Consider the following 26,682-nt stretch of genomic DNA (forward strand, 5'->3'; position numbering starts at 1 on the left):
GCGTTATGCTGTTTTTAAGAAGATAGGAAATGCCCAAGAAGCCTGTTTAAATCATCCCCACTTTCGGTTGTCAGTTGTACCTCTTAACTCCTCCCATCCAGCTTTTATTTTACTGTTATCTACTTCAGTGGTTCTCAACCAGGGGTACATGTACCCTTGGCAGTACTTAGAGGTCTTCCGGGGGTACATAAACTCATCTAGATATTTGCCTAGTTTTACAGCAGGCTGCAAAAAAGCACTAGCAAAGTCAATACAAATTAAAATTTCTTTCAGACAATGACTTGTTTATATTGCTCTATATACTATACACTGAAATGTAAGTTCAGTATTTATATTCCAGTTGATTTATTTTATAATTATATGGTCAAAATGAGAACATAAGCAATTTTTCAGTAATAGTGTACTGTGACAGTTTTGTATTTTTATGTCTGATTTTGTAAGCAAGTAGTTTTTAAGTGAGGTGAAACTTCAGGGTACGCAAGACAAATCAGACTCTACAAGGGGTACAGTAGTCTGGTAAGGTTGAGAACCACTGGTTCTACTTGGTGCTTGTAGTGAAAGAATTTTAGTTACCTTGCAGTAAACTGTGATACATATAATTTATTTTTAGGCAATTCAAGCTATTTGGTCTAGATCACTAGAGTATATAACAGTTCATTTTAAAAAAAACTGATAAAATAAAATAAGGAAAAATAGACGATTTCAGTAGTGAAATTAAAATTTCCATATTGTCCTATTCCCTAGAGCATCCACCAACCTTATTAGAGAAGGTAATGGTGGGAAAGGAGAGTGTAAGGATTACCACTGTCTCTGAGTTCCTTTCTGCTACTAGAAAGCAATTCTGAACGTGGAACATTTCTTAAATGTAAATCCAATCAGTGTTTGAATACTAACACACAGGAATTTCAAAGTAGAATTGTTTCCAGGTGTAGGAAATGGTGATTTGTCTGCTAGTGCTTTTTTTATAAAGCATTTTGGTCACTGTTTGACTTTGGGGATATCTTATTATGTTGGGAACGCCCAGTGCTCTTGTCTTTTCTATTCCAGTCATAACAGGTTACATTTTTGCAATAACACAGAAAATGGAACTGCAATTTTCAATTATTTTTTAGGGGTTGTTTTCTAACATACCGCTGGGATTACTTAGTGGTATCTGACATTGGCTTCACTCTACACATATCTACTGTCCACGTATCTATCTGGTTATAAGATTTACTGTAGTGAAATGGTAGTCTAATTTTTTTTTACTCTTCTCATTGTCCCAACCCCTCCCCTTGCAGAAAGCTCCAGGTGATGTTTCTCGCCCTATTCTCATCCAGATAGCAGAATCGGCCTACAGGTTTGCCCTGGGTTCAATTGCTGGAGGTTAGTCATGGATAAGTGCAAGAATTTGCATCTTTCTGTCTTTCTTTCTCCTGTTTAAGTGTAGGAAGATAAAGCCTTGCCTATCTTTCTTTTTGAGCCATAACTATGAGAGAGAATTAGAGCAGGGGGAACCTGTTGTATAATTTCTTCTGTACTGGCAAGTGATCCGAGATTTACAGGTGGTTTTTCTGCCTGGCTTGTCACCAGACTGGTTTCATAAGAGACAGGCTAATGATGAGGAAGGGCTATGATATGCACTTTTAATTAAAATGGACTGTGACACCCCTTTACTGAACCAGCTTATATTGTAGATGAAAAAGACACAAGTGATTATCGAGATATAAGCATAGAATGTGTTTAAAAAAAAATAAAACGGATGCAGAAAAACACTTTTCCACACATCAAATTTTATTTGCAGCTGTTGGAGCTACTGCAGTGTATCCAATTGATCTGGTGAAAACTCGAATGCAAAACCAGCGCTCTACCGGGTCATTTGTGGGAGAACTTATGTACAAAAACAGCTTTGATTGCTTTAAGAAAGTGCTGCGTTATGAAGGCTTCTTTGGACTGTACAGAGGTCAGTTTCCAAATGTCATATATAATATATAATAAACTAAAAAAAATTTTCTGCCAACCTGAATTCCTCAGTCTCTGTTGTTGGGGCTTGAATAAAAAGGGAAAAAACTAATATTCTGGGCCTGGTTTATGCTTGTGTCGTCTAAATGTCTTTGATCAGACTTGTTGCTCCTAATATTAAGTCACAACTCTCTTCTAGGTCAGGGGTCTGTGAACTTTTTCATAGTACAAAGCACATCTTAATTGAGAAATTATCTTGGGGGCCTCTTCCTCTCTTCATTCACAATGTCGTGGACCACGTCCCCTCCCATCTGCAATTGTATAGCACTGCTGTGGCAACTACAGCAATTGCTGACAGGGAAAACTTAGCATTAGAAAAGCTTTGATGTCCTTTTGCAGTCTTTAGTATCATGAGCATCTTGTAATTTTTGACAAAAGTTAATCAAACCATCTACTTCTGCTCTTCATTTTATTGTACCCTCCCATCTGTTAAGTTTCTTTTGGCTGAAAACAAGAAGGAAAGTCAATACCATGTGAACAGCTAGCTCTTCTTGGACCATCAGCATGTGCTTCACTGATCACATGTTGTCCACGGAATAGAGTTGGTCATCTTTTATGTACACCAGCCCCTGTTATCTTGCCAGCCATGGCTCCAATTCAGAATCCAAGAGACTGCTGGGTTCAAGTATTGACACAAAAAGAAAAAACATCAACAATATTACTTCAGGTTATGGATAGGTTGTCACAGATAATCATAAACTGATACACGTGACTGCAGTTTTTCCAGTGGTGGCACACAGGTAAAGTAAATTACTCTTCTTCTGGAATCAGACATATTAAGTACACTACCAGAGGTAGTTTATGCTCCTCTGACACATATCAGTGAAGATTCGACTTTCATTTCCTATTTTGCCCTCATACAAACCTGGATTGAAGCTGATTTTGGATATCTTTTTAGAGTAAGCATACGAGACACTGTAGTGACTGAACATAATTTCTGAAAACAACTCTTGTTTTTGGTCTGACTTCCCGTAAGAAATTCAACCTGAGGCACAAATGAAGCATAGACAATTTCAGTCCAGCAGATTACAGTTTGACAAAGTTATAAGCAACAGAAAACAGAGTTATAATACAAAGTGTTAGACAACCGTAAGAATAGTTTCAAGTGGTGATGTAGACTTGAGGAAGAGCTTTGTGCAGCTTGAAACCTTGTACCTTCCAACAGAAATTGGTCCAGTAAATACCAATAAAAACCTACCTTGTCTCAACCTTAATAATAGGTGTTGCTACACACTCTCCCTGTAACGCAGTGCTCCCTGAGGCATGCCCCCCTAAGGGGTGTGAAGGAACTTTCGGGGAGGGGGGTGCGACGGGGCCTGGGACAACACCCATGGGGTGGCAGGGAGGGAGTGCCATCCAGTTGCAGCTCCATCCCCAGCCATGGTTCTGCCCGCCCTCATTTCCTCTCCATCCGAAGGCCAGCTCTGCCTCTAGCCCCAGCTCCTCCCCCACCCCCAGTTCTGCCCCCGCTCCACCTCAGCCCATGCTCCTCTGCTGAGGAATCCTGGGCTGTGCAGTAATGGAAGGGGGGCACGGACAGATTCATTACTTGTGTGCGGTGGGAGCACAGCAGGAAAAGTTTGGGCACCACCGCTGTAATGTGTGCTTTTTATTATTGGATGTTGGTTGACTAATTCCTCTATAGACACAGATTATGTAGATTAAACACAATGGATATTTAATGACTAGGTAGCTAAATGTGCTATGAGTTTTTTGATCAAGCCTAGTAATTTAGTAAAGAATGGTGACAGATATTTTCTTCTTGCTAGGGGTTTCTAGCAACCAAAACCTTAGAAAATGCCCAACTATTAGATGAAAAATATAATTTAATTTCCTAGTGTACAGCTGCTTTACCTGCGTTTCCGAAATAGCAAATTGGTGCCATCAGGATGCCATGAGAATTCCATTATATCTTCTTCTGACAAATTGTATAAACCGCTCTAACACAGAGAGAATTTCAAATTGGGGAAATCAGACATGTCCTGCATAAAGATAAACTCCTTTTGCTCATCACGTTGTTTGTACATTGTCCTGTGTTGCTCCTTTTGCCAGTTTTCAGGCAAGTAATACTGGGTTTATGAGCTTCCTCGACCATAGCCCATCATCTCTGTTACCTTGAAGTAGATTCTGAAACGGTGAATTTGCAATCAGTTTGACAGTGTTAATGCCCAAAACACAGGATTATGATCTCATTTCAGGCTTAAACAGGAGAAGAAACTGGATTATTTTGAACAACACAGTCATTGTAGAGGCAATTTGCTGGCAAAGTAAACTGCATTTTGTACAAATGCTTTGTTTGAAGTTTGCCGTGGTGTAACTTCCCTTTTTAAAGATGAATATAGATGGAATTTATTAAAGAATTTGGAACTCCCTCTAGCTACTTGCAATGGCTGTTGGGCTGCTACCTGATTGCCAGGTATGACAAAAGTACACTGGGAAAATTTGGCAGCTGAGGGGAGGTTGAAGAGGTTCCAGTTAGGTTTGGATGCTGAGGGGGGATGACAAGAATTTGAGGGACGAATTTACAGATTAGTACATTCACCTGCTATATAGCACTATGCTTACTTTGACAGAAAAACTTCCCATGTCACTTCATGCTGCTGTCTGTAGTTCCCTGTAAATTCAGTATTTAAGGTTAAAGTAGCACATATGTCCCACTGTTCAATAACTGAGGCTCTTTATGATAATATGCAGCGCTCAGAGCCATGTTTGTTAGCAGTGGAAACTTCAGTAATCTGAAGAACTCTGTTAACAGTGCAATTATTCAGAATTGAGATAGTTGGGCATTAGATACTCTGTGCACTGCAGTGTCAGACAAGTGAGCAGGTCTTCCAGACCCTACTTTGGATATTTTTTAAACAGATCACATTTTTCCATTCACTGGAGCGAACAGAGATTTTTTTATTTCCACTCCAATTTTTAAAAGAGCAGAAATAACATATCTTAAACCACCAATCTCAGATAAGGATAAATTACACCATCTTGTGGATGTAAAGAGAGCATTAAATTTTCTTTAAAGAGAGTTCAGTTCTCAGGGTAATTGGGATGGTGTCACTTGGAAGGCACCTACATGACAGTGATTATGGGCACAATATAAACACTGGTACATACTTTTTGTAACTTTCTAAGGTGCCAATGTGGAAATACCCCTTCTACTGAGGTGAAGGGAGAGACCTGGGATCTTTGACCAAATGATAGGGACTTTATTTTTCTCTTAATTCCAAAGATGACCCCTCCAGTGCCACAATACCCCCCAACACCTCATGATCTATAGACTTTAATCATGCCTTTTGGTCACCATATGAATTTACATGTGTCTCATACTACTAATGAAATGGGATCTCTGTGATAGAAACTTCATTTTCTGGAAACTTGCAATTGGGTACCAATTTATGGAGTGGTAGTACTCTCATATTGTCTGTTTTCCTGTGTAAATCATGTAAGAGGAAAGTTTGCCGTGTTCAATTACCAACTCTGCATTGTGTGTCATAGGGGTTTCAAGCATTTTTCATAGATTGAGCAACAAGTCGTCCCACTTACTCACTGTTTGTGTGGTATAGTTAGCTGATACTAAAAAAATAAAGCATGGTGTGAAACCAAGATCTGATCATCCACAGAAACCTATAATATATTTTTGATTAATAAGACCTGTCTCCCCCACTACTGAAATGAAGCAGAAACAGTTTATAGTGCTGATTTGATATATACTGATTTGAAATTTTTTTCTCTGATTCCATAAGCTCTTAATTTAATTTGTAATACTACTTTTTTTTACCATATCCATCTTTGCCTTCTTTCAGATCCCTAGTACAATGTGAGGTCAGAAACCTAATATGTGCATAGATTATATGGGGAAACTACTATTAAGTAGCATTTCTCTTTATTATATATAATATTTTATAGGTGGCACACATAGCAACACGTCTAATTAAAATTGCCTAAGTATTCTCATACTATGAAGGGTTTTGGTTTTTTTAGATGTTTTATAATTTTCACTTTTTGGGTTGAAACTTCCTCTCTCAGGTAAATTTTTGTGGAAAGCTTGAGTGAAAACAATTCAGTTGGGTTTTTTGAGTGCAGAAGAAGGCAGATGGGAAGAAATGACTTTTGCCAGGATAAACACATTTTTTTTGCTATTTTTTTTTTTAGTACTTTTACTACCTTGAACAATTGGGATAGAAAAAATATGGCAAAGTGACCGTTCCCAAATCTGTCCAGTGAAAATCAGTTCCATTTGTCCCAATTATAAGGCTTCCAAAAATTGGACACTGAATATATACAATTTCTTTAAATTAACGATCTCCCAATATTTTATCACTGCACGTCTATCAGAGTCAATGGGAATTTTTCTCTTGATTTCATTGGGCTTGAGATGGAGTGTGTGAAGTGTGCATGCACTGTCGTTATATCCAGGAAAGGCCCAGATGTACTCTGTTTATGCTGATGTAAATTCAGATTTACTTTATATTTATAAAGTGATGATTGCAAATAGAATTAGGTCCAAAATAAGACATGGATTGTTAGAATTCAGTCTTATTCAGTATGTGTCCCTGCCTCATTCATTGTGCACAACTGGCTGAATGAGGCGGGGTCCTGTGGAAAAAGTAGTCATTCATTACATGATCACACATTGTCAGAGTGTATTTGCAAAGAACACAGAGTTAAGGTTGTACATGCAACTAGAACTAATTGAAAATATTCAAAATTTAAAATTCTTCAGCCAAATGTGGACAATTTGCCTTCACAAAATTTTCCCATTTTTTTGGCTAGCTGTACATGCATTTGCACCACTGGAATTTTCTTTCGTTTGACTGTTGAACAATGTAATTGTAATGCTGTTTTAACATAATTGTTTTGTGTGGAGACATGTACGTGTGTGTGCTTGTTATGATGCACATAATTAATAAATACCCGACTATTTCTTGACATGCAGAATATAGTTTGACTGCTTCTGAAACAGCAAGCCAAACGATACTGTTCTCAGGAAATGTCAATAGCAACCAGAAAAGCTGGAGGGTTGGAGCAAGACAGAAAAAAAAAAAAATCTCTGGGTCAGATTAATGTATTTTTCATCCTATTTGTTATCCAAACATCCAGTTTGGTGGCAAAAAAGCCCTTTGGCAAGCAGGCTTCTTAGACATAGAACTATAGTTGTAGCCTCTTCACCCAAACATGAGAATTGCAAATGTTAGATTTAGTGTAATTTACCCAGAAGTACTGTGTACATTACTGAAATACTTCAGGCCTGCTCCTGCAACTCTTGCTCGCAGGGTTACTTCTCACGTATGTAAATAGTGCTGTAAATCACACTCCCTTTTCACTGTGCACAGTGCTGCACTTGAAATCCCCATATCCCTTCTGTAAGGTTTTGTAACTTCTTTAGATCATTTCAGCTGAACTTTTACAAAAATAGATTGTTCACTTTAATTCAACAAAGCTGTGCTGACTAGAGACTCTCAGTTCCAACTGTATAGTGCAGCTCAGTTAAGAGAAATCAGAAATTCCACATACTGGTGTCTAAATAATATAACTTCCAGTGTCTAAGCTTTGGAGAATTAGCGCTCTAGACAAAGTGCTCGACTTAAGAATGCAGTTGTACATGTTTGGCTGTTTTGCATTACTTTCTTTCATATCCCCTTAGGTCATTCCACCTTATGCTATTGTTTCATGCCAGCAAAATGCTTTATTCTCTTGATTTCTGAAATGCAGATAACTTGTTTCACACTGCCGAACTACCTTAACTTTTGTCTGAAGAAATAACAGAACAAATTTTGATGTGTAGAGAAGAATACAGTATTATTTTGGTAAACCTGCCTTGGTATATAAATTTCTTAAATCACTAATATTAGTTTAAGTGCAAAGTAACTAAAATATGGATAGGAAGTTGCTTTGACTTCATGTGGCAGTAAGAAGTTTGTTCTTGAAATGGAATGTTTAAGTACTCATTAAATGTAATAGCAGAAAATTGCCTAAAAAATTGCCCTCGTTTCTGTGTGGTGATCTTTGCATATAGCCGTTGATTTGTTTAGCTAATACTAAGTTATTTAATACATTTAAGCTCTCTTTGTGTGTTTACAGGTCTTTTACCACAATTATTGGGAGTAGCCCCAGAGAAGGCCATAAAACTTACTGTAAGTCTGAAAGTGGGGGTTCTAGCCTTTAGCCATCATTTGTATGTCTGAATTTCCAATGAGGAGACGTAGAGTTTTTGTGCTTTAGTGTGTTAGAATATATTCCATGTTTTTTGTTAGATGAGGTTTTACTTCCAAAGGGTATGGCAATTGCTCAGATCTCAACCATGGGCACTGCAAGTGGTGTACAAGCAGCATACTTGTATTTCTGAAAAGGGGCTGATTAAACCTATCATTTGGGGGCTTGATTCAAAATGTACAAAGTCTCCCTAACCCACTAGTTTTACTCTTCTGTTTGTTTTGAAGTAGCCCAGGCCTTGATTTTGTTTCTTCTCACAAAGGAATAAGATTTTTTTTCCCCCACAGCAGTTGTTTAATTCCTAGATTAATATAAAAGAATGCTGGCAACAATGGAACTCTGATATGAAAGGAACCTGTTTGCATGTATTCCTATTATGTACATTACTTGCTCTTTAGCTCACGTAATTTTAGATTTTCTGAATATTTTGAAGGCATTAAAGAATTTCTCATTATAAACTAATCATAATGCATTGTTTATACACAAAAGCCAGTGATAATGTTTCTTTTTCATTAAGCTAACATTGCTATAAGATGTATTGTATCTTGAAATCCAATTTTAAATCAGCTTTCAGTTACCATTTTGGAGACTCTTATGGAAACTTATGATTATTTCATATATCTTTAAAATAATATGTTGATTTGAAAGAACAGTACTACAGTCAGCTTTACAATATTTCATATATTACATAAGATTTTATTTAATATCTATGACTGGCACCTGGATAGATGTAACATCTGGATTTATTTGCATTTTTAATTGCACTAAATTTGTAATTACTATGTGCTTCTCACTCCTTATTTACCAGCTTTCATAAATCCTTGTTTTTAAGGTTAATGATTTTGTGAGAGACAAATTTATGAACAAAGATCGTTCTGTCCCACTGGCAGCAGAAATTCTTGCTGGCGGTTGTGTAAGTATCTTCTTTACATTTCCTACTTTGGGGAGAGATTAAAATATACTATATAAGATTAAATTTTGTGGACTAAGGTTTCTGTTTAACCACAGATCCAGTACAAGGACAGAATCTACTAGAGCAACTCAATTCTTTCCTAGATAGTCCCATTCTTGATGTGGAAGGGTAAACATTTGTATGCTTCTTGCCTTTTAACTAATTTGTGTAATTCTTCACATCTTAGAATTGTTTCCTTAATAAAGGCACGTTGGCTGCAGCTTATGTCCTAAATAGGATTCATGCTAACCTTTCCAGAAGTTAATAATTAGTGCATTATTTCATTGTGGCACCCACTGTGCAATGTCTCTTTTTTCCTGATGTTATATCGCGCCCACTAATTTTCACTTTTTGCAGTGATACTGGCTTCGTAAATGGCAAACACTACTCATGCTTCCTTGCGTTCATAGGAGACGTAGGCTGTGTAATGTTAACTACTGCATAATGCATTCCTGAATGTAGGCTGTATTTAAAACCCACCATAGTTTAGAAGACTGTTTTTCTTGCACAGAATAATATCTTATGCAGAATGAGATACAGGTTATTCATTATTTTACACTTTAGTTCTATCTAGTCATACTATATCTCACTTTATCTGGTGTATTGATTTTGTTAAAGCGAATATAAATACTTTAAGTAAAATGAACTCTTGTTCAAAGACTAGTGCACTTTAAAGATAAAGAACACTGTTTATTTAAACTAGCTTTGATCACTGGGGCAGAGCAGTGCTGGTATATTTTCAATCTAACTTAGTTTCTGCTGTCATAAGACAAATGAGGTCACATTTTAAAGCAGTTTCTATCTGTGCTGAAAATTATGTTGAACAACTTAAAAACAAATAATTCTATCTTAACATCAGTAGTGCAGAGATTCATGCTGTATGTGCTTGCAAAGAGCACATTATGATTATCGGAGCCTCAGGGTGCAGTTGTTTGAATGTAGTACAGACTGAGAAGTCCCGGCTTTCTGTAATTCTCATGGGATGAGGCAGGATTTGGCTGCTGTCTGACTACTGCTTCTGTTTGATCACTGACCTGTCGTAGACTGCCAGGTAGGATCCCCTTGTTCTGTAACTTTAGGAGCATTCAAAAAAAAAAAAAAAAAGAATGTGGGCCTTTAAAGACCCAAATAAAAGCACACACTGACTGAAGGGAAAATGCAATAAAGTACTTGTGGATACAGAAATGTTTCCCCCTCCCATTTAGAACATTTTTAGTTGTGTGCATATGTCATATAGAATTCAGTGCATCTTTTCAACATGAAAATGCACTAAATTAGCCTGATTTGTTTTATTGGCAGATCTGAATTTTTTTATATAGTGCAGGTAACACTAGTTCTTTCACTGTAACCTATCATTTATGAGACTGCTGCAGCAAGCCTTTTTCAATAGTTCATTGTAAACTAAGGATCTGCTTTAAGAGGAAGATTGCTTGGGACCTATTTTAAATGTGCTGTAAATGTTGGATTATCCCAGTTGGTATTTGAAATATAAAGTTAATTGAGATTCTGCATAAAGTTCTGGTAGGAGATGTGGTGGCAGAGTGCCTTGAGTTTTCTTTAATTCAAGTGTTTCACTTAAGGATACAGTTTAGTGCCAGGTAGATAGGTTGTGACTTGTATTATCTTCCTGCAGGTGGTCTCATTTTTTTGTATTTGTGCATCCCCTTCAAATTTACAGCACAGATTGTCTTTAGAAGTGATGCTAGTTGTTGGCTTCAATGGGAGCAGAGAGTTCTTTGGAAAAGTCCACCCTTGTCTTTTACGTCTACTTAAAACATTGATAATCCCCCATGTGGGAGGCAAGTAGACAGTGGTATATAGCGTGTCAAGACTCTGTTACAGCTTATTTTTAATCATTATCCTACAGAAGTTTACAGGATTCCAAGAATATCAGAATTGATCCTAAATTAGAGCAGCCAATTAAGATGAATTTTGTAGGGGAAAGCTGTCAGACCAGCTTTCCACTCCCCATGCTCAGATCTCAGCTACAAATGGGTGATAAATTTACATTTAAAAATATTGGTCACCTTCTCTGATCTCCTAGGTCTGAAATATTTGATTAAGCAGGAACGTCTACACTTTTTCATGTAATAAACTTGGGTATTTATTTTTTATTCCAGCTCTGAGCACAGTGGGAGGACCAAGCAGCTCTGTAGATATATTTGTCTCTTTGGTAATACAAAGGGCTTTCAAGGGTTCAGTATCACATGAGCAGTTCCACTCTGCTGTTCGCCCAACCATTGCTAGGCGTTGACTTTTAAGTCCCTGGGGAGCTCACCTTGCATCATAATTACTGAGAATTAGTACACATGGCTGACTTTTGCACTTGTAACCAAAGCTGCTTGTTTCATTGAACAAGCCTTTTTCTGTTTTGTAAACTGTTTTCTCCCCTGCAAAAAAATGCAGAAAGATCTTTGCTTCATGACCTCATGGTATTTAGTTCAGCTAACAGCCTGTTTCATAGCTTTTATTATGTGAAGATGAAAGTGGTAGTTTGTCTAAAATTAAAAGAAAATAAAAAAAATTCCTAGAACACAATTAAAAGAGAACTGTAACCTTTATAGATTATTTTGATACAGTGGTTTAAGGAGAGTTGAAGTGTAAATCACTCTGTTGAATCAGAAGTGCTAAATTTTGCTTCCTCACTTATAAGGAATTTTATTATTATAAGATCAAACTGTTGCCATTATTTATTATGATTTATTAATATATATTTAATGCAGTAATTTTCCTGGTGCTTCTCAGCCATGAAGAGATATGGTCCTTACCTATTTGGTACTCCTAACTTCATTTGTGGTTTTTGAGAATTCTTTGTAGTCCCTTACACTATTATAATAGTACAAATCTTCATTTCCAAGATGTAGTAAAGTGTCCAGTGATACGGTGGGCCTGGAATTCAGATCTTCTAAAGACTTATGCAGAAAATATAGGTTAATTTCCTCAACTTTAAAAATGCAAAAACATGTTACACGAAATTGTCCTAATAGTATGGCTACCTGCAAGGAGACCATAATAAAAGGGTGAGTTTATGGCTAGGTGCAGGGTGACAGAGGCTGAGCTCCTTTTGTAGTAGTCATATGCTTAAGGCTTCCAAAAGAAAACATTTTTCTTCCCAACTTTCAAGTTATTTCACATTGGTAACTGTTCCAGTGAAAGCTACTGGCGTCTGAGGCCATCCTCTTTAATGATACATACCACAGTATTGACTGAAAGGAAAAGGGGGACCAACAAAATGTAGAAAGCCAATTTTATTTTGAAAAATGGTTATTCATATTGCACATAGCCACTTAGGGCTGTTACTGGTTAAGACATTAAGTAATTTTTTTGATACAGTAACACGAATCATTGTCTCGTTTGGATCATAATCGCAGAGTAAAAACTCCAGTTGCATTGTGATTTAAAGTAAGACTGACTTTTTTAAGAAGACGTCTGTGTCATAAAACGTTGAGATGAATATTCTGCTTGCTTGCATAAATATTAGTTTTCTTTGTAAATGAAGTGGTGGCAAAATGAGTAACTTGTGTTAATTCTAGAAGTAGGAGCAGACATTTAAGTTGCTGAAAATAAAATATACATAAAAAATAAACAGTTGGTCACTGGATTGTTAGCAAGAGTAGGAAAAATAAGCAGTATGACTTAGAATAAATGCCTATACAAAATCTCTAAACTACTTGCATTTACTGATATAAACACCCATATAAATCAGTAGCCTGAAACTTTGTAAGAAACATTACAAAGCAAAATGTTGTTCTTCCCTTAATGTGCAAGTACATACAGTGTTTCCCAACACAACATCTGTGTCTCCTCACTATTAGCTGATTTTAAATCATGTAGCACAGTACGATTACAGCTCCCGTACAGACTTGTTTTTATTTAAGTTGTTGAGATAGATTTAGCTATATATTTATAGAGGTTTTATGTTTATAGTAATAAAGCTGAGACATACTAGACCTGCATGGATAATCCCAACTCTCCCATGGAACATAAAAATTAGAAGTTATAGAATTTTAGGGTTTGCTTAACTAGAAGGTGTGCAAAATTCTTGTCAACAATAGTGTATAAAAGGTAAATGCACTAACATTCCATGGAAGTTGTGATAATCAATCCCACTGCAAATTCTTAATACTGTTACTTACAACGTTGCTTTTGTTTTTGAAGGTAATAAAGGTCAGTCTAGTGGTGTCCTGTGAGTTGTGTTCTCTCTCTAGCATATTGTAATCAAGGCACAGAGCTAGAGAATTACAACTGCCAGAACCTTCTTGGATGTCTTGCCTGCAAGAATCCAGAAACTCTTACAAGATTGTAGACTAAAGGAAACTGGAGGTGCCGTTTCTGTTTTCCGTGTGCAGAAACTTACAACTGATAAATTTATTATATTTGGCTGAGAAATCTAGGTTATGGATAAAAAGAAACTCAGAGCTATATGCCAGGAAAAAAAATGTGTGTGTCAGAGAGAAAATAGAACAGCCTCATTCTTCTTAATGCTAAAAGTTCTCATAAGTGTATTAAGGTTGTTAGAGAAATAATGGTGTTCTTTATGATTGCTGATATTAACTTTGAAAGGAAACTGAGTACACTTTTTTGAACTCTTTAACAGATTAACTCTAAGAGGTCTATTCTCCCATCGATACATGCATATAACTTCCATTAGTGTCAATGGGAGTTGCACATGCATATAAAAACCCAAGATTCACTTTTCTGGTTTAAGGAGGAACTGGGGAAGATCCAACTTTATTTTCATTGCCAATTGAAATTAAAGCTGCCTATTTATTAACTTGCTTAAAAATCCCTTAATTTACATTTAGCTGTTAAGTGTATGGCCTTCTTCTATGACTTATTGTGTATGAATACATTTTAACTATATATTTAAAACATTAACCTCTGGTACATATATCTAGATCTAGACTCCAATTTAATTTGAGAGGTACTATTTGGTAAAGCCAGATGTGCTTTAAAACCGTTACATTTGAATGGTTTCCAATTAATTGTTCATCCAACCTTAGTTTTAGGTGTTGTGTTGAAGAGTGGTGGCAGTATAAAGTAACATTATATTCTATCCAGGTAATTGTAGCAGAAAGTCCTCTTATAAGGGAGGGAGAGACTGTGGTATATATTTATCCATCTACCCTTCAGACTAGATGAGGAATTCCAAGCCACCTTTCCTTGTAGTTTTGGATTTTTCTCCCACCAGTTCACTGAATCTTTCACCCACCCTTATTTGTTTAAAATTACCTTTCTTAAAGTATATAGGGCATGTTCATGTACACACACAAAATACCTGTTCCAAGTGATGATTTCTCTGCAGTATATATACTCTTATTTTAGGCTTGTTCATTTAATGTATATTTTACAGATCATAAAACAATCGGGGGGAGGGGCAGCATGGTTTTAAAGTTAGATTTTCCAAAACCTAAAGCATACAATCTTTTTGGACTATAAAATCCAATTTTTTCATTGAATGTGCTTAATGTTCTGCACATTTTAAATATTTAAAACATTGTTTTACTACTATATTGTGAAAGTTTATTGTATTGACATGATATTTTATAACCCCAAAAATATAATTTGTTTTAAATTACCTTTATCTGCATTGCACTTTCCAATCCTCCTTTTAAAGGAAGCTGAAATTTTTAGTGTTAACCAGTACAGGTCCAAAAACCTAAAATCTTAAATCCAAATCAGGAATTCAGATCCAATTATCTAATAGAAACGGGAAGATACTTATAATGTGATAATACCAAGAAATAATGGATTATAGTTTTAATACAGCTACCATGCCTTAAGGCATGGAACGTCTGTAAATCATTAAATGATACCACTAGTAGTCAAAATAGACAAAAGTACAGCAGGCAGAGCCAGATGTTAACATATTTGACAGGGCTGTAACTTAATTGCTTTTATAACACCAATCAAGTAGGCTCCACTTCGATTTCTTGGCTAGCCTTCTGAAGAACAGTTTTACCTGTAAAGTGGAAAATAGCAAATCTACTGTTTTTCCATTGCAGAACTGGTCAGAGCTTTGTAAATAAACCACCGTTTTCTGTTTAGCCGTGTTGTTAAAAAATGAGGGTGAAGACATCTCAGCAACTTGTATCTATTTGACTCAGAAATTATTCAAGCAGGACTAACTTCAATTCTGTTTATGGATTGTTTAATGTGAGTGTCTGAGGGAGCATGTTCCCCAGTTTTTGCTACATATGGACACTGAGGAAGCTTTAAGTGTTTGAGATTGCAGCGTGGCAACTTTGCCGTATAGACTATCCAAACTAAAAACCTTTAACCAGAATTGGAATAACTACCCCTCAAAGGAGCGACAGACTGGGAAAATGCGACCTCTCATTATGAGTCTGGCTCCTTTGCTGGGCTTATCAATGTCCAGTCATAAGCAGAGTGAGCCAAGTGGTGGTGATCACAGGTGTATTGCACATTTTCAGTGGCAAATGTACATGTACTGCATACAATGCCCATTGCTGGAGAATGCTATCCACACCCCTCTATAGATAGCACAACCAGGAAGAGGGTGAGCAGTAGTTGGTGAAAGAGTAGAGCTCTCCACCTTCCTACCAATCAGGAGATACGTGGATCACCCTTCTCAGCAACTGGGAAGGGACAAAGAAGTCAAGTCAAGAGCTGACTGTTCTGGGTATCTCCCCTAGAGCTGGTTGAAAAATAGAAAAAGAACTTTATGAAAAAAAGTGAAGCAACTTCCATTTTACGTTATTTGAAATGGCTCCTTCTTCCCCCCTCCAAAATTAACTCCTCTTTTTAGCCAAAACTTTATCAAAATGGTTATCAAGACTTTTCATCTACTGAGCTTCTGGATTTTCAATAATCAGTTTACTGAAAAATCCTGCTTTTCAGTAAATGAAATATTTTGATAAAAATGTAGATTAAAATGTGAAAAATTAGTGGAATTTTTAAAAAAATCATTCATTTTTAAAAAGACACTTTTCAAATAATAAACTTTTTGTCTGAAATTTTTGAACAAGCTGTTCTCACCAAAATACTTCCCCTCAAGTGCTCCTATGAAAATGTGTCTTGAAGTCTATCTGGCCTCCTAGCTGGTTGGCACAATTTTCAAGCGTGGGTTTCAGTAATCTGGGACAGAGCTGACTTCTCCAGAACCCTGTAGATAGGAAAGGAGATGCCCAGTGTAAGGGCATGTATAGCGATCCTCTTTTGATTTTTTTGGTATTTGTGAAACAGGACTTTTGAAGAGACTAAGGTTGTTTTAAGACCCTGGACTGGGATTCGGTACATCTTAGGTTGAGTGTCTGGTTTTGTCTGCATTACTGCGGGCAAATCACATAATCTGTTGCCCATATATGAAATGAGGATAATGCTTCTTCCTTTCTCTCTTTGTGTATCTTGTCTATTTAGTTTCTTATCTTCCTCAGGGAAGGGATCTTCTTTACTATGTGTTTGTACAAGGTACGGATGGGATATATATATATGCAGTGTGTGTGTGTGTATATCTGTGTGTGTATGTATATATAAATAAAAACAATGGTTGCCATTAAAAAGGCAGTACTGATTCTCATTTACTGCATTATTTCTCCATCCTTATAATAGGAAATTACTACTTTACCCTAGGCAACACTGTGCAATAACTATTGAGAAATTTTGACATATTTCTTATAGCTACCAGCATAGGACTCCTCTGATAGGCCAAACTAGTTACAAAATAATATTTTGATCCAGAGTGATTTAACCTCTGTATTTTGGTAGTGCCTGAAGGCCACAACCATTGTGTGGAGCAACATAATAAATGACAGTCCCTGCACCAAAGAGCTTTATGTCTAAAACCAAGACAGGAGAATGGAACACATGAGCAGTCCAGGGTGGAGGTTGAGGAAGGGGGTAACAAATAACTATAATATGATATGCACAATTGTTAGCTGGTCCATAGTAGTGATCACAACTCTCCACAAGCTTTGGTTGTACTTTCCTGCATGCATTACAGAAGAGGTGAGTTTTGAGGAGGCACTTGAAGGAGGAAAAAGTGACAATAGATATCCAGCCAGCTGTAAAGTGTAAGCAATCTCCAAATACCCTTTGCCGAGAGTAGAGTGTAAAAGAGATTATGGGTTGGAGATGATGGAGGTCAGAGCAGTTAAAATTACATTTCACAATTACTGAAAAAATCTGTGGAAGGAGAAATCTTCATTTGGGCAAGGGGTCATTTAAATTCACACCACGTACAAATCCACAGAACTTGCTTCCTGAAGTTAAGCTTAAATTTACACTTGATCTTTTCAATGAGTTCCTAGCAATTTCCACTTGTGAAGAAGGGTCTCAGTTAGTCCATAGGTGTAAAAAACTCCAGTTACACTAAGACATGAAGTTCCCATTCTTTTTAATGTGGCGGTGATGAAATCCTACTTATGATTGTAAAATACTTACAGCACAGCTAGGTGACTTTTGACCTAAGTAGTCAAGTATAAAACAGACAAGTTGCTTCTTACATTGATGTGTAGTTAAAGTGGTGTGTATTGAGTTAATATTTTTTCCATGGGGTGGAACCCCATTTTCTTGTAAACAAAAGAAAAATACATAGACTTTTTCCACTCTTCCTTTTCCACCCAGAGAAGCAGAGTGAAATTAGGAGAAGGGGTATGATAGATGCATCTAGACTACTGTACAAGGCTATACTGCCATTTAGAGGTGGTCTGATAATGTCATAAACTCCAAGATCAGAGTAGTGTCACTTATGGGGAACTGTAAAGAGGAAAACATTAACTTACATTTTTTTAAAAGTGCAATTTTTTTTATATTGTGTCCATATATGAAGGCACGTTAATCATTTTATAGTCATCATGGTTTGTACAGTTGTGTGTTATGTATAATTTTTGGATGATGGACATATTCAACTTTTAGTCTCATGCCTTCCATCAAATAGAGAGTATAAAACATTAATATATTATCATTAAAAACCACTCAAATTGTAAGTTTAAGTGATGCTTTAAAAACAATAAAAATAAGTTATGTCTTTACATCAGTTGTTGGATCATTGCAGTACAGTGTAGTTTGCAGAACCTGCAAAGGATTTGCTATACAGCACTTTGAGGTGAATTCCCACACATTGGTCACACTCCTCTAAGGATGACATTACTACTGTGGCTGCAGATTCTCTTCTGTTTATCTGAAGTAGGACATAAATGGCAGGATTGATTTTTGGGCTGATTTATGTTATAGTAGCATCCTTATGGGTTAATGAATGAGATTTAAAATATGATTTTGAAAGGAGGAGAATTTCAACCCGGCAATTGGATGCAGCGAGGTTGAGCCCATCCATGGTTTGTATTGACACAATTATAACTCAGCCTATGGAAGGCTTGTCTTCATTAGTTGTGAAGGAATTTTTAACCTAAGAATGTTAGGATCTGTGAAAAGGAATGTGTTTAACTTTTTTAACTAAAGCATTTGTACTTTTAAATAGTAGTTTAGATGAAGTAGAAAGAAATTCAGAAATCCTGCGGAATGTAAATTTTTAACTCTAAATGAAGAAAAAATGGGTGTTATCAGGGTATAGTTAAAAGGTAAAACGTATATTAAACTGTTAATAAAATTTACCCAGAAGGGATCATGTTGTATAGTGCTCATAGAGGGGAGACAATTAAGCTTAAGTATTTTGGATTTAATAGCTTTTAATTCTTTGATAGTTTGACTAAGCATATTGTTTACAAAGTCTGCCTTTTTTGTGCAGGCTCCAGCAATATTAAAATAATTTTCTACTGCAAAGATTACAAAAAATGGATTTAAAGCCCCTGACCATTTTTAAAAGAAAAATGACAGGAAGATATTTTACATGAGGTTTTTGTCTCAGTGAGTTCCGTAAATAGACAATACCAGCAACTAAGGTGTACTGGAAAAAACAGATGAAAGTGGCTAGTCTTGTTTCACCTGTTGTGGATAAAGAGAGGCAGATACACTTGTGATTACAGCTACTGGACTGGGTTCTGTTCCTGGCTCTGCCACAGAATTGGTTTGTGACTTTGAGTGTCTAACTTAATCTCTGTTTCAAATTCCCTATTAGTAAAATGAGGATAATGATACTTACCTGATAGGTGTGTGGAAGTGTGAAAGGGAAAAGAGGATTTGTGTGCAGTTATTTTGGTTTGGTTAAGAGACAGAGCAAGAAACAGGCCAACCTTAACCCTAATAACGAGATTTGTAGAAAGGGGGTTTGTGCAAGGCGGATGGGAAAACTACAAGGGACCTTGCTTTAAGATAAGAATGGAATGCAATGTTGACTAAGATAATGGGAAGAAAAATGTATAAACAGGACACAGCTATATGTAACAAAAGGGTATACATATTGCTTTATATTGTTTGTACTTCGAAGATTTGCCTAAGGAGAGACACACTGTCCAATTGCTGTCTTTCCTGCAATTGCATGAATAAATTGTCTGACTTGTTGCAAATAACCTAAGAGTGAAGACTGAGTTTTCTTCCACAGGTGTGTTGTAAGGAAATGGTCTTTAATGTTTGTGAGGCTTTCATACGGTAGAAAGGCCCATCAATACTAAACAAGTAGAGAATGGTTTAATTAGGAATTATTCTGGCCTTCTACACATTAGCCCTTTCCCCCTAAAATTTCCCACCATTGGTGTTAGGATAGAGTAGATACCAACGTTCCAGGCTAGTTGAACACCACACCGGTGTATGGCAGTGCTACCGCTGGAGGTGTATCAGTGCGAGCTGGTGTTCATACAGCCTTGGAATTTTAGCTGGTGAAGAAGGGGTGTGGTGGAAAAAATGTACGCAAACGTATCTTGAACCTTTTAGTCAAGTACAGTCTAGCTCATAACTGTGAACTGCTAACGGTTGGACTTTTGTAGCGAGGTACAGCTGCTATGTCTTTGGTCAAATCAGTGTGCAAGGTAAGCTCAACAAATGACAAAAGTTGTAAGATGTTTTAGGGGTTCTAGTTAACCTCTCTAAGAGTATTTTCTTGGACTTGCCACTTGAAGCTGTTTCTACAGAATAGTCTTCCTTTTCTTAAAACCTTCTATATGGGCAGGATAAACAAGTAATCACCATTTGGCTTTTGGGTCCTCAGTAATACTTCGCTCTTCTAATATCACCTTCTGTCTGTAGACCCCAGAGGGTGTCTCTACATGGCAATTTAAACATCTGCGACTGGCCTGTGTCAGCTGACTCGGACTCGTGAGCCTCAGGCTGGGGGACTGAAAAAATGCAGTGTGGACATTTGGACTCAGGCTTGAGCCTGGGCTGTGGGGGCTTCCTCTCTCACGAAGTCCCAGAGCTCAGGCTCCAGCCCAAGCTCAAACGTCTACAGTAGCTAAAATGGACCAGCTGCAGGTGTTTCATTGCGGTGTAGACATACCGTGAGTGCTTTACAAATGTAAGCAAATTAAACCTCCCAATATGAGGAAGCTAAGTGGTAGAATCCCCATTTTGCAGATTGGAAATTGATTCAATGGAAGGGTAAGTGCCCAGAGTCACTAACACTTAATTCTGTATATGTCATAAGTGGCCATGCAACTCTGAGACTTGAACTACAAGACACAGCTTTGTCATATATATATATATATATTATTTCAGAAAGACACATCTGCTTTATACATATCTTACGTTGTTCCTCAGAACTGAATCTGTATCCTTGCTCTGGCATTCAGATTTACATTTTCAGCATTTTTTTCAGTTTTATAAATTGAACTTCCATTTTGTCGTCGTCTTTTGGATTTTGATATTTGGTTTCCTGTTAGTGAAAATAAAAGAAATATGTGTACATTCAGTCAGGATACAGTGAACTGCAAGGAAATTAGGTCTGGAGAAAAATGTGCAGAAAAAATAGTTTAGTTTGCACTAATGTAAATCTGTTCATATAGGTGGAATGAAGTTTATCTGATCGTCAAAAAAGGGTTGAGAAGTCTGAATTTTAGTTATAGGATACTGTGCTAGGACAAATCTTTTACCTTTTTTAAAAAATCTTTGTTCTACAAGAACAAATGTCTTTAAAACTAAAGTATAGAAAAATTACATAAGATTGTGCCAAGGACTGAAGATTTATGTAAAGCAGGAGCACTGACTTATAGCTAACTCTGGAAACCAAGTGGTGAAAAGAAAAGGGGTAAGGCTTAAAATAATGTTTTTTCAGAGGAGGTCTGTGATGATGTATATTCACAAATGAATATAACACATTACATTTAGGATTTTTCTCTTCCTCAAACGGAAAAATGTCTAATTGCATGTAGGAATACTTAGTATGTATTGTGCCTCATGAAGTGAAGCTTATGTAAAATAGCTTTTTATTTATGAGTCACCATAAAGGCTTTCCAAGAATTTTGTTTCCTGATTTTTTGGGAGGTGTGTCGATCGGGAGGAAACTGTGATTGCAGCAGACTGGCTGTTTTATCACTAATATTTTGTTTGAAGAGTATTTCTCATTAAAATACAGAATTGAGGTCAGAGTGCATGCTGAAAAATTTCTGATTTCTGTTGTCAACAAGAATAGCAGTTTTATGCGTATCAGTATGCTGGTTTGGTAGAGGCAGCTAAATTATGCCAATTTGAAAGTCAAAACCAATTGAGCTGCACAAGAGCATGCTTTTTATGGTCAAAATAGGAAACATTAGGGATATTTTGGAGGTTATGTAAAAACTTTAATTTGTAACCACACAATATAAGTGCAGTCTAAGCGGGAGGCAAGAATAGTTGCGTATGCCATTTGCTGTTTCTTTGGTGTATTAGTTAAATAGCGTTACAGCACACTTTTTGTTGGAAGATGGTTAATGTGTGCCATTATTAATTTTAAAAACCTGCAGCCTCTTCTCCGCTCCCCCCGAACAGGTGCCCATAGTGCTTCAGATATGCTACTCTTTCATTTATGACAGGTTTCAGAGTAACAGCCGTGTTAGTCTGTATTCGCAAAAAGAAAAGGAGGACTTGTGGCACCTTAGAGACTAACCAATTTATTTGAGCATGAGCTTTCGTGAGCTACAGCTCACTTCATCGGATGCATACCGTGGAAACTGCAGCAGACTTTATATACACACAGAGAATATGAAACAATACCTCCTCCCACCCCACTGTCCTGCTGGTAATAGCTTATCTAAAGTGATCATCAGGTGGGCCATTTCCCGAGAGGGTGAGAAAACCTGGATTTGTGCTGGAAATGGCCCACCTGATGATCACTTTAGATAAGCTATTACCAGCAGGACAGTGGGGTGGGAGGAGGTATTGTTTCATATTCTCTGTGTGTATATAAAGTCTGCTGCAGTTTCCACGGTATGCATCCGATGAAGTGAGCTGTAGCTCACGAAAGCTCATGCTCAAATAAATTGGTTAGTCTCTAAGGTGCCACAAGTACTCCTTTTCTTCTTTCATTTATGGCTACTTTGATTTTGCTATTTCGTTCTAAAATATGATTTTTTTTTTTTTTGCATTAGTTTTTGCTTTTCATGCAAATGTGGTAGCATACCTGGTACGGAAGCAGGATACAATACTTTTGTTGTATAAGCAAATTGATATGTGTTGGAAAAACTGTCCTCAGAACTTTGGATTGGGGTTTGAATGAATAATATTGCTTCTACTTAATTTAATGTAATACTTTTTTGTAATTTTGATGCAGGAATGAATCTTTAACCAGATCTGTCAATATAGTCAAAGTGAAAAGGCTGCATGCTGCAGTAGTTATCCTGAGTAAGATTAACTTTAACAGAACTAGTTCAGACTCTAAAATACTTGTCCATTTTAAAGACCGTTACAAGTAGTTTAAATCCATTTGTAAGATTTAAAAAGAATATATAAACCCAGTTTACAAAGAGAGATTTTTTTATTAATAAACTTCTTGCAGTGCTGCAAAATAACTAATGTTTTGCAACAAAATAATGATCCTGTGTACAGATTCCTGAAGACGGACTAAAATGACATTTGATGATGATCAAATTTTGGAGTTTTGTAACTTCTAAAAAGCATAGGAAATTCACTGCTCTAAATTCATATGTTCTCTAGTGTTCTCTGAACGAGTGCCAGAATTGTGAGAGAGATCCTGCCAGACCCTGCTTTTCAGTAGCATGTTTAAGTACTGGCAGGCAGATCTCAGTTTCTTTACTTAGTTATTAATTCTTCCTTTCATTTTATTACTTGCTTTACAACGTTCTTGGCTTGTTGGTATTGTGAAAATTGATGTTGCTGAATGTTTTCTTCTAACAGCAACTGAGCTAGTGTCTGTACTGTGGTACAACTGAGCTAGTCTGATTGATGTACTGCAGTGTTACTAATATATCTCTCTCCTTCTCCGTTCCCTCATCCTCCACATTGAGTGGGGGTAGATGTTTGACCTTGTGGATTATAATGCATTAACTAATTACTACTAAAAATCCATAATTTGTAATGGCTTAGCTGACTGTACCAGGAATGAAACTTCTTTCTCTTGAATGTTGCAAGATCTTCACCACTCACAGTTTAATGTGTTCGCATGTTCATCTTTCCCCTTCCCCTTTTACTTTCAGGCTGGAGGTTCGCAAGTGATCTTCACAAATCCACTAGAAATTGTCAAGATCCGATTGCAGGTGGCTGGCGAAATTACCACTGGTCCACGAGTTAGTGCCCTCACTGTATTACGGGACCTAGGCTTTTTTGGCCTCTACAAGGTAACTTTTTATTAAATGTGAATTGAAATCCAATACTTAAGAGCCTCTGTAAACAAGAGACATTAATTTAAGTAGATTAATTCCATCATGCTTAGGAAGGTTGATGTACAAATATGATCAGTATAGGACTCATCTTTGATTCTTTACTGCTGCATGAGATGGCTACATCCTTATTCTTTACTTAACAAAAAGATTATATGAAATACTGTAGCAATAATGTTTGCTTGTAGGCATAGTCCTAGATTTCTCTCCCCCCACCCCACATGCACACACAGGGGAGGGGTAGGGGTAGGGGTAGAGATATAGCAATAAAAAGCATGGAATGTTGTGGCCCTCTAGTGTTCCCTGCATATACCTAAACAGAAAGGCTGTGGAAAAATATATGCATTCCAATCATAGCTAGTCTTTATCTAATGTTGTGCGTTTAGAATTATTGAAACATTGTGAATGTAGAATTATTCAAAACTATCTGGCCAGATCGTCTGCTAGCTTAAATCGGTATAGCTCCTTTGACTAGAGTGCACTGCTTTACTTCATGCATCTAAGGATCTAACCTAATGTCCTACCCAAGCTATAATAAAAATTAACTGTTTTCCAGAGTGTAAATGACTTGATTTTAAATCCACTCTTGAGGTGTTAAAACGTAGAGACACGTTTTTTTTGGAGTTGTGGTTTTGATCTGCTGCTATGTTTCACATACCAGTTTATCCAGATGTTATAATTAATTTTAGTGATAAGCATTTAAGTGCCATATAAAACTAGTGTAGAAATACAGCCAACAGAACCAAAGAGGCTGGCATAAGGGCTAACCCCATAGTTTTCTGGCAAGTTTTCCCTGCCAGATTAATGGACCAGTTAGTAGAAAGGATAGGGATGGGATTGTTTATTTTTATGAGTGGGCACAGAGAGCCGTGCATTGTAGCCATTACCCATGTGAGCAATCCACACTCAAGTGGGTAATCTAGTTCTCCTCAGTTTATGCAAATAAGGGCAGCCAGGTTGGAGCTTGTTGTAGATAAGCATGGAAGGATAGGACATCTCGTTGTTCATAACGTTAAAAGTCATGTCTTAAGTTTAACCGCAGGACAAAAAGTAATGGCTATATTCCAGTAGTTCTCAAACCTTTTTTTCCGCAGTGTACTGTGTAGAGAAGCAGGATAGACCACCTTCCTACTGTACATCCCTAATCCAGTGTTTGGTGGCGTAAAGCAATATTTTTCTGTATTTTTTGTAGTGATGTAGTTTTAAACTAAAACAAAGGACAGCATGAACACCATCTGAGTACTGAAAAAAAAGTGCCACCAAATTTGTGTGTCATTTCCATTTGTAGTCATACAGTTCTTAAATTGTTCTGTTAACATCACAATGGAGAAATTGGCATATGTGAGCATACGTGGATGATCTATGTGTGTTTTGGCCTGGAGAGCAGTACAGACATCTGAATAGGACTTAATGGGGAATGGTTTTTCCCTCTAAATTGACTTGCTAATTTTTTGGCCATCTTACTGTAGCTGATCCTATTGTATACCCGTCCAATAGATGACATTATGGTGTTGCTTGGGGCCAACATTACAACTGAAAACGTGGCTGTGTTAAGCATTCCACATCCCTAAGGCTATACAGGCTTAGAGGACAGGTAGTGAACTCTACATATTCTAGTTGAAATGAATTAGAATTATGATTAGAAAGAATGCCAAATTACTTGATTAGAGTAGACTGTATAAATAACTTTTCTGAGCAGCCGGTACTAGTTGCATGCAACTGGTTGTATTTTTTTTTATTTTAAACAGCATTATCATCACAGGTCGTTGTCACTTAATTTTCATATCTTGGTGTAGAAGCTTTGGAAATATTTGTTTGCTAGGCACAGGACTTTTTGTTAACGGTTTATAATGATGATTTCCAAATGTAGTTTTGCTTCTGAACATGTACCAAGTTGAATCACAGATTATGCCGTTGCTGTGCTAAATATTCACTTAAGAGACCAGCTTTTAACCACACTGTGAAAGCCAGAGAAGCCTATTTTTTGTCTCTGATTTTGTCCTTTTATACGTATGTGGAATTCAGTGCCCATGAAACCTTGACCGTCCTGGCCATCAAAATAACACTTCGCCAAGGAACATATACAGTATACACAATGCAGTAAAGCTATTCCAAACTCCTGCACCAGTCTTCCTCACCCCGACCTGGAGAGGCTTTGGGGTGAAAGTAGTATTCTTCTGAATTTTCTTAGACAGCACAGATGAAACTGGAGTGAGATCAGTAACTCACTTGACATAAAGAAAAGGAGTACTTGTGACCACCAGTCAACCATCAGAAACTACTGCCCCAAAGTATCTACCAATCTGGAGTGAATTTTAACCAGTGACTTGAACTGAAAGACACTATGCTTTTTTTTAAAGCTATCTAGTTCAATTAGCAAACTATTAAATTAAGTAAATACTGCAGTTGAATATCTAGATAATATTAAGTGCTTTAAATATTTTTTTAAATACCTGAGTGAATATGGACCCCACAGTGCTAAATAATAAAATGTTAGTACCTTGATAAAATATCTGTTTATGTTGATAATAATTACTCTAATGGGGGTAAGACAGATCTTCAATATTTTGAAATTGTTTGTTTTATGCTCAGTGTCCTTGAAAAGATAGTTCTGTGATTAAAACTCTATCCCAAACTGTGAATTTCCTTCCTTTATTAGGTATAAATCAGACCCCACCCCGCCCTCAGCATTGTAGAAACATGAGAAACATTTTTATTGGATGATGGCTTGACCTTGTGTTTTTGAATTGTAGAGTACTTTAACAGTCTGACAGAGGTTTGTCTGGAGTTCATATAAATATTCAGTCTGTTTAGTAACTAATTCTGGTGGACGGATGCTGTTTAGTACCAATGAAT

The 26,682-nt window shown here is 36.8% G+C and overlaps 1 protein-coding gene across 2 annotated transcripts in view; it reads left to right on the forward strand.

The window, feature by feature from the left end:
- Positions 1–26,682, forward strand: part of SLC25A13 (solute carrier family 25 member 13) — a 131,391-nt gene that overhangs the window by 89,661 nt on the left and 15,048 nt on the right. For both annotated transcript variants that reach the window (XM_048838180.2, XM_048838181.2), the window contains 5 exons: positions 1,281–1,365; positions 1,784–1,942; positions 8,080–8,132; positions 9,044–9,124; positions 23,644–23,784. In XM_048838180.2, the coding sequence (XP_048694137.1) occupies positions 1,281–1,365; positions 1,784–1,942; positions 8,080–8,132; positions 9,044–9,124; positions 23,644–23,784 (519 nt within the window). The remainder of the gene's footprint in view (positions 1–1,280; positions 1,366–1,783; positions 1,943–8,079; positions 8,133–9,043; positions 9,125–23,643; positions 23,785–26,682) is intronic.

Source organism: Caretta caretta, chromosome 2 (genome assembly GCF_965140235.1).
Source record: "Caretta caretta isolate rCarCar2 chromosome 2, rCarCar1.hap1, whole genome shotgun sequence".
In the NCBI taxonomy this organism is placed as follows: Eukaryota; Metazoa; Chordata; order Testudines; family Cheloniidae; genus Caretta; species Caretta caretta.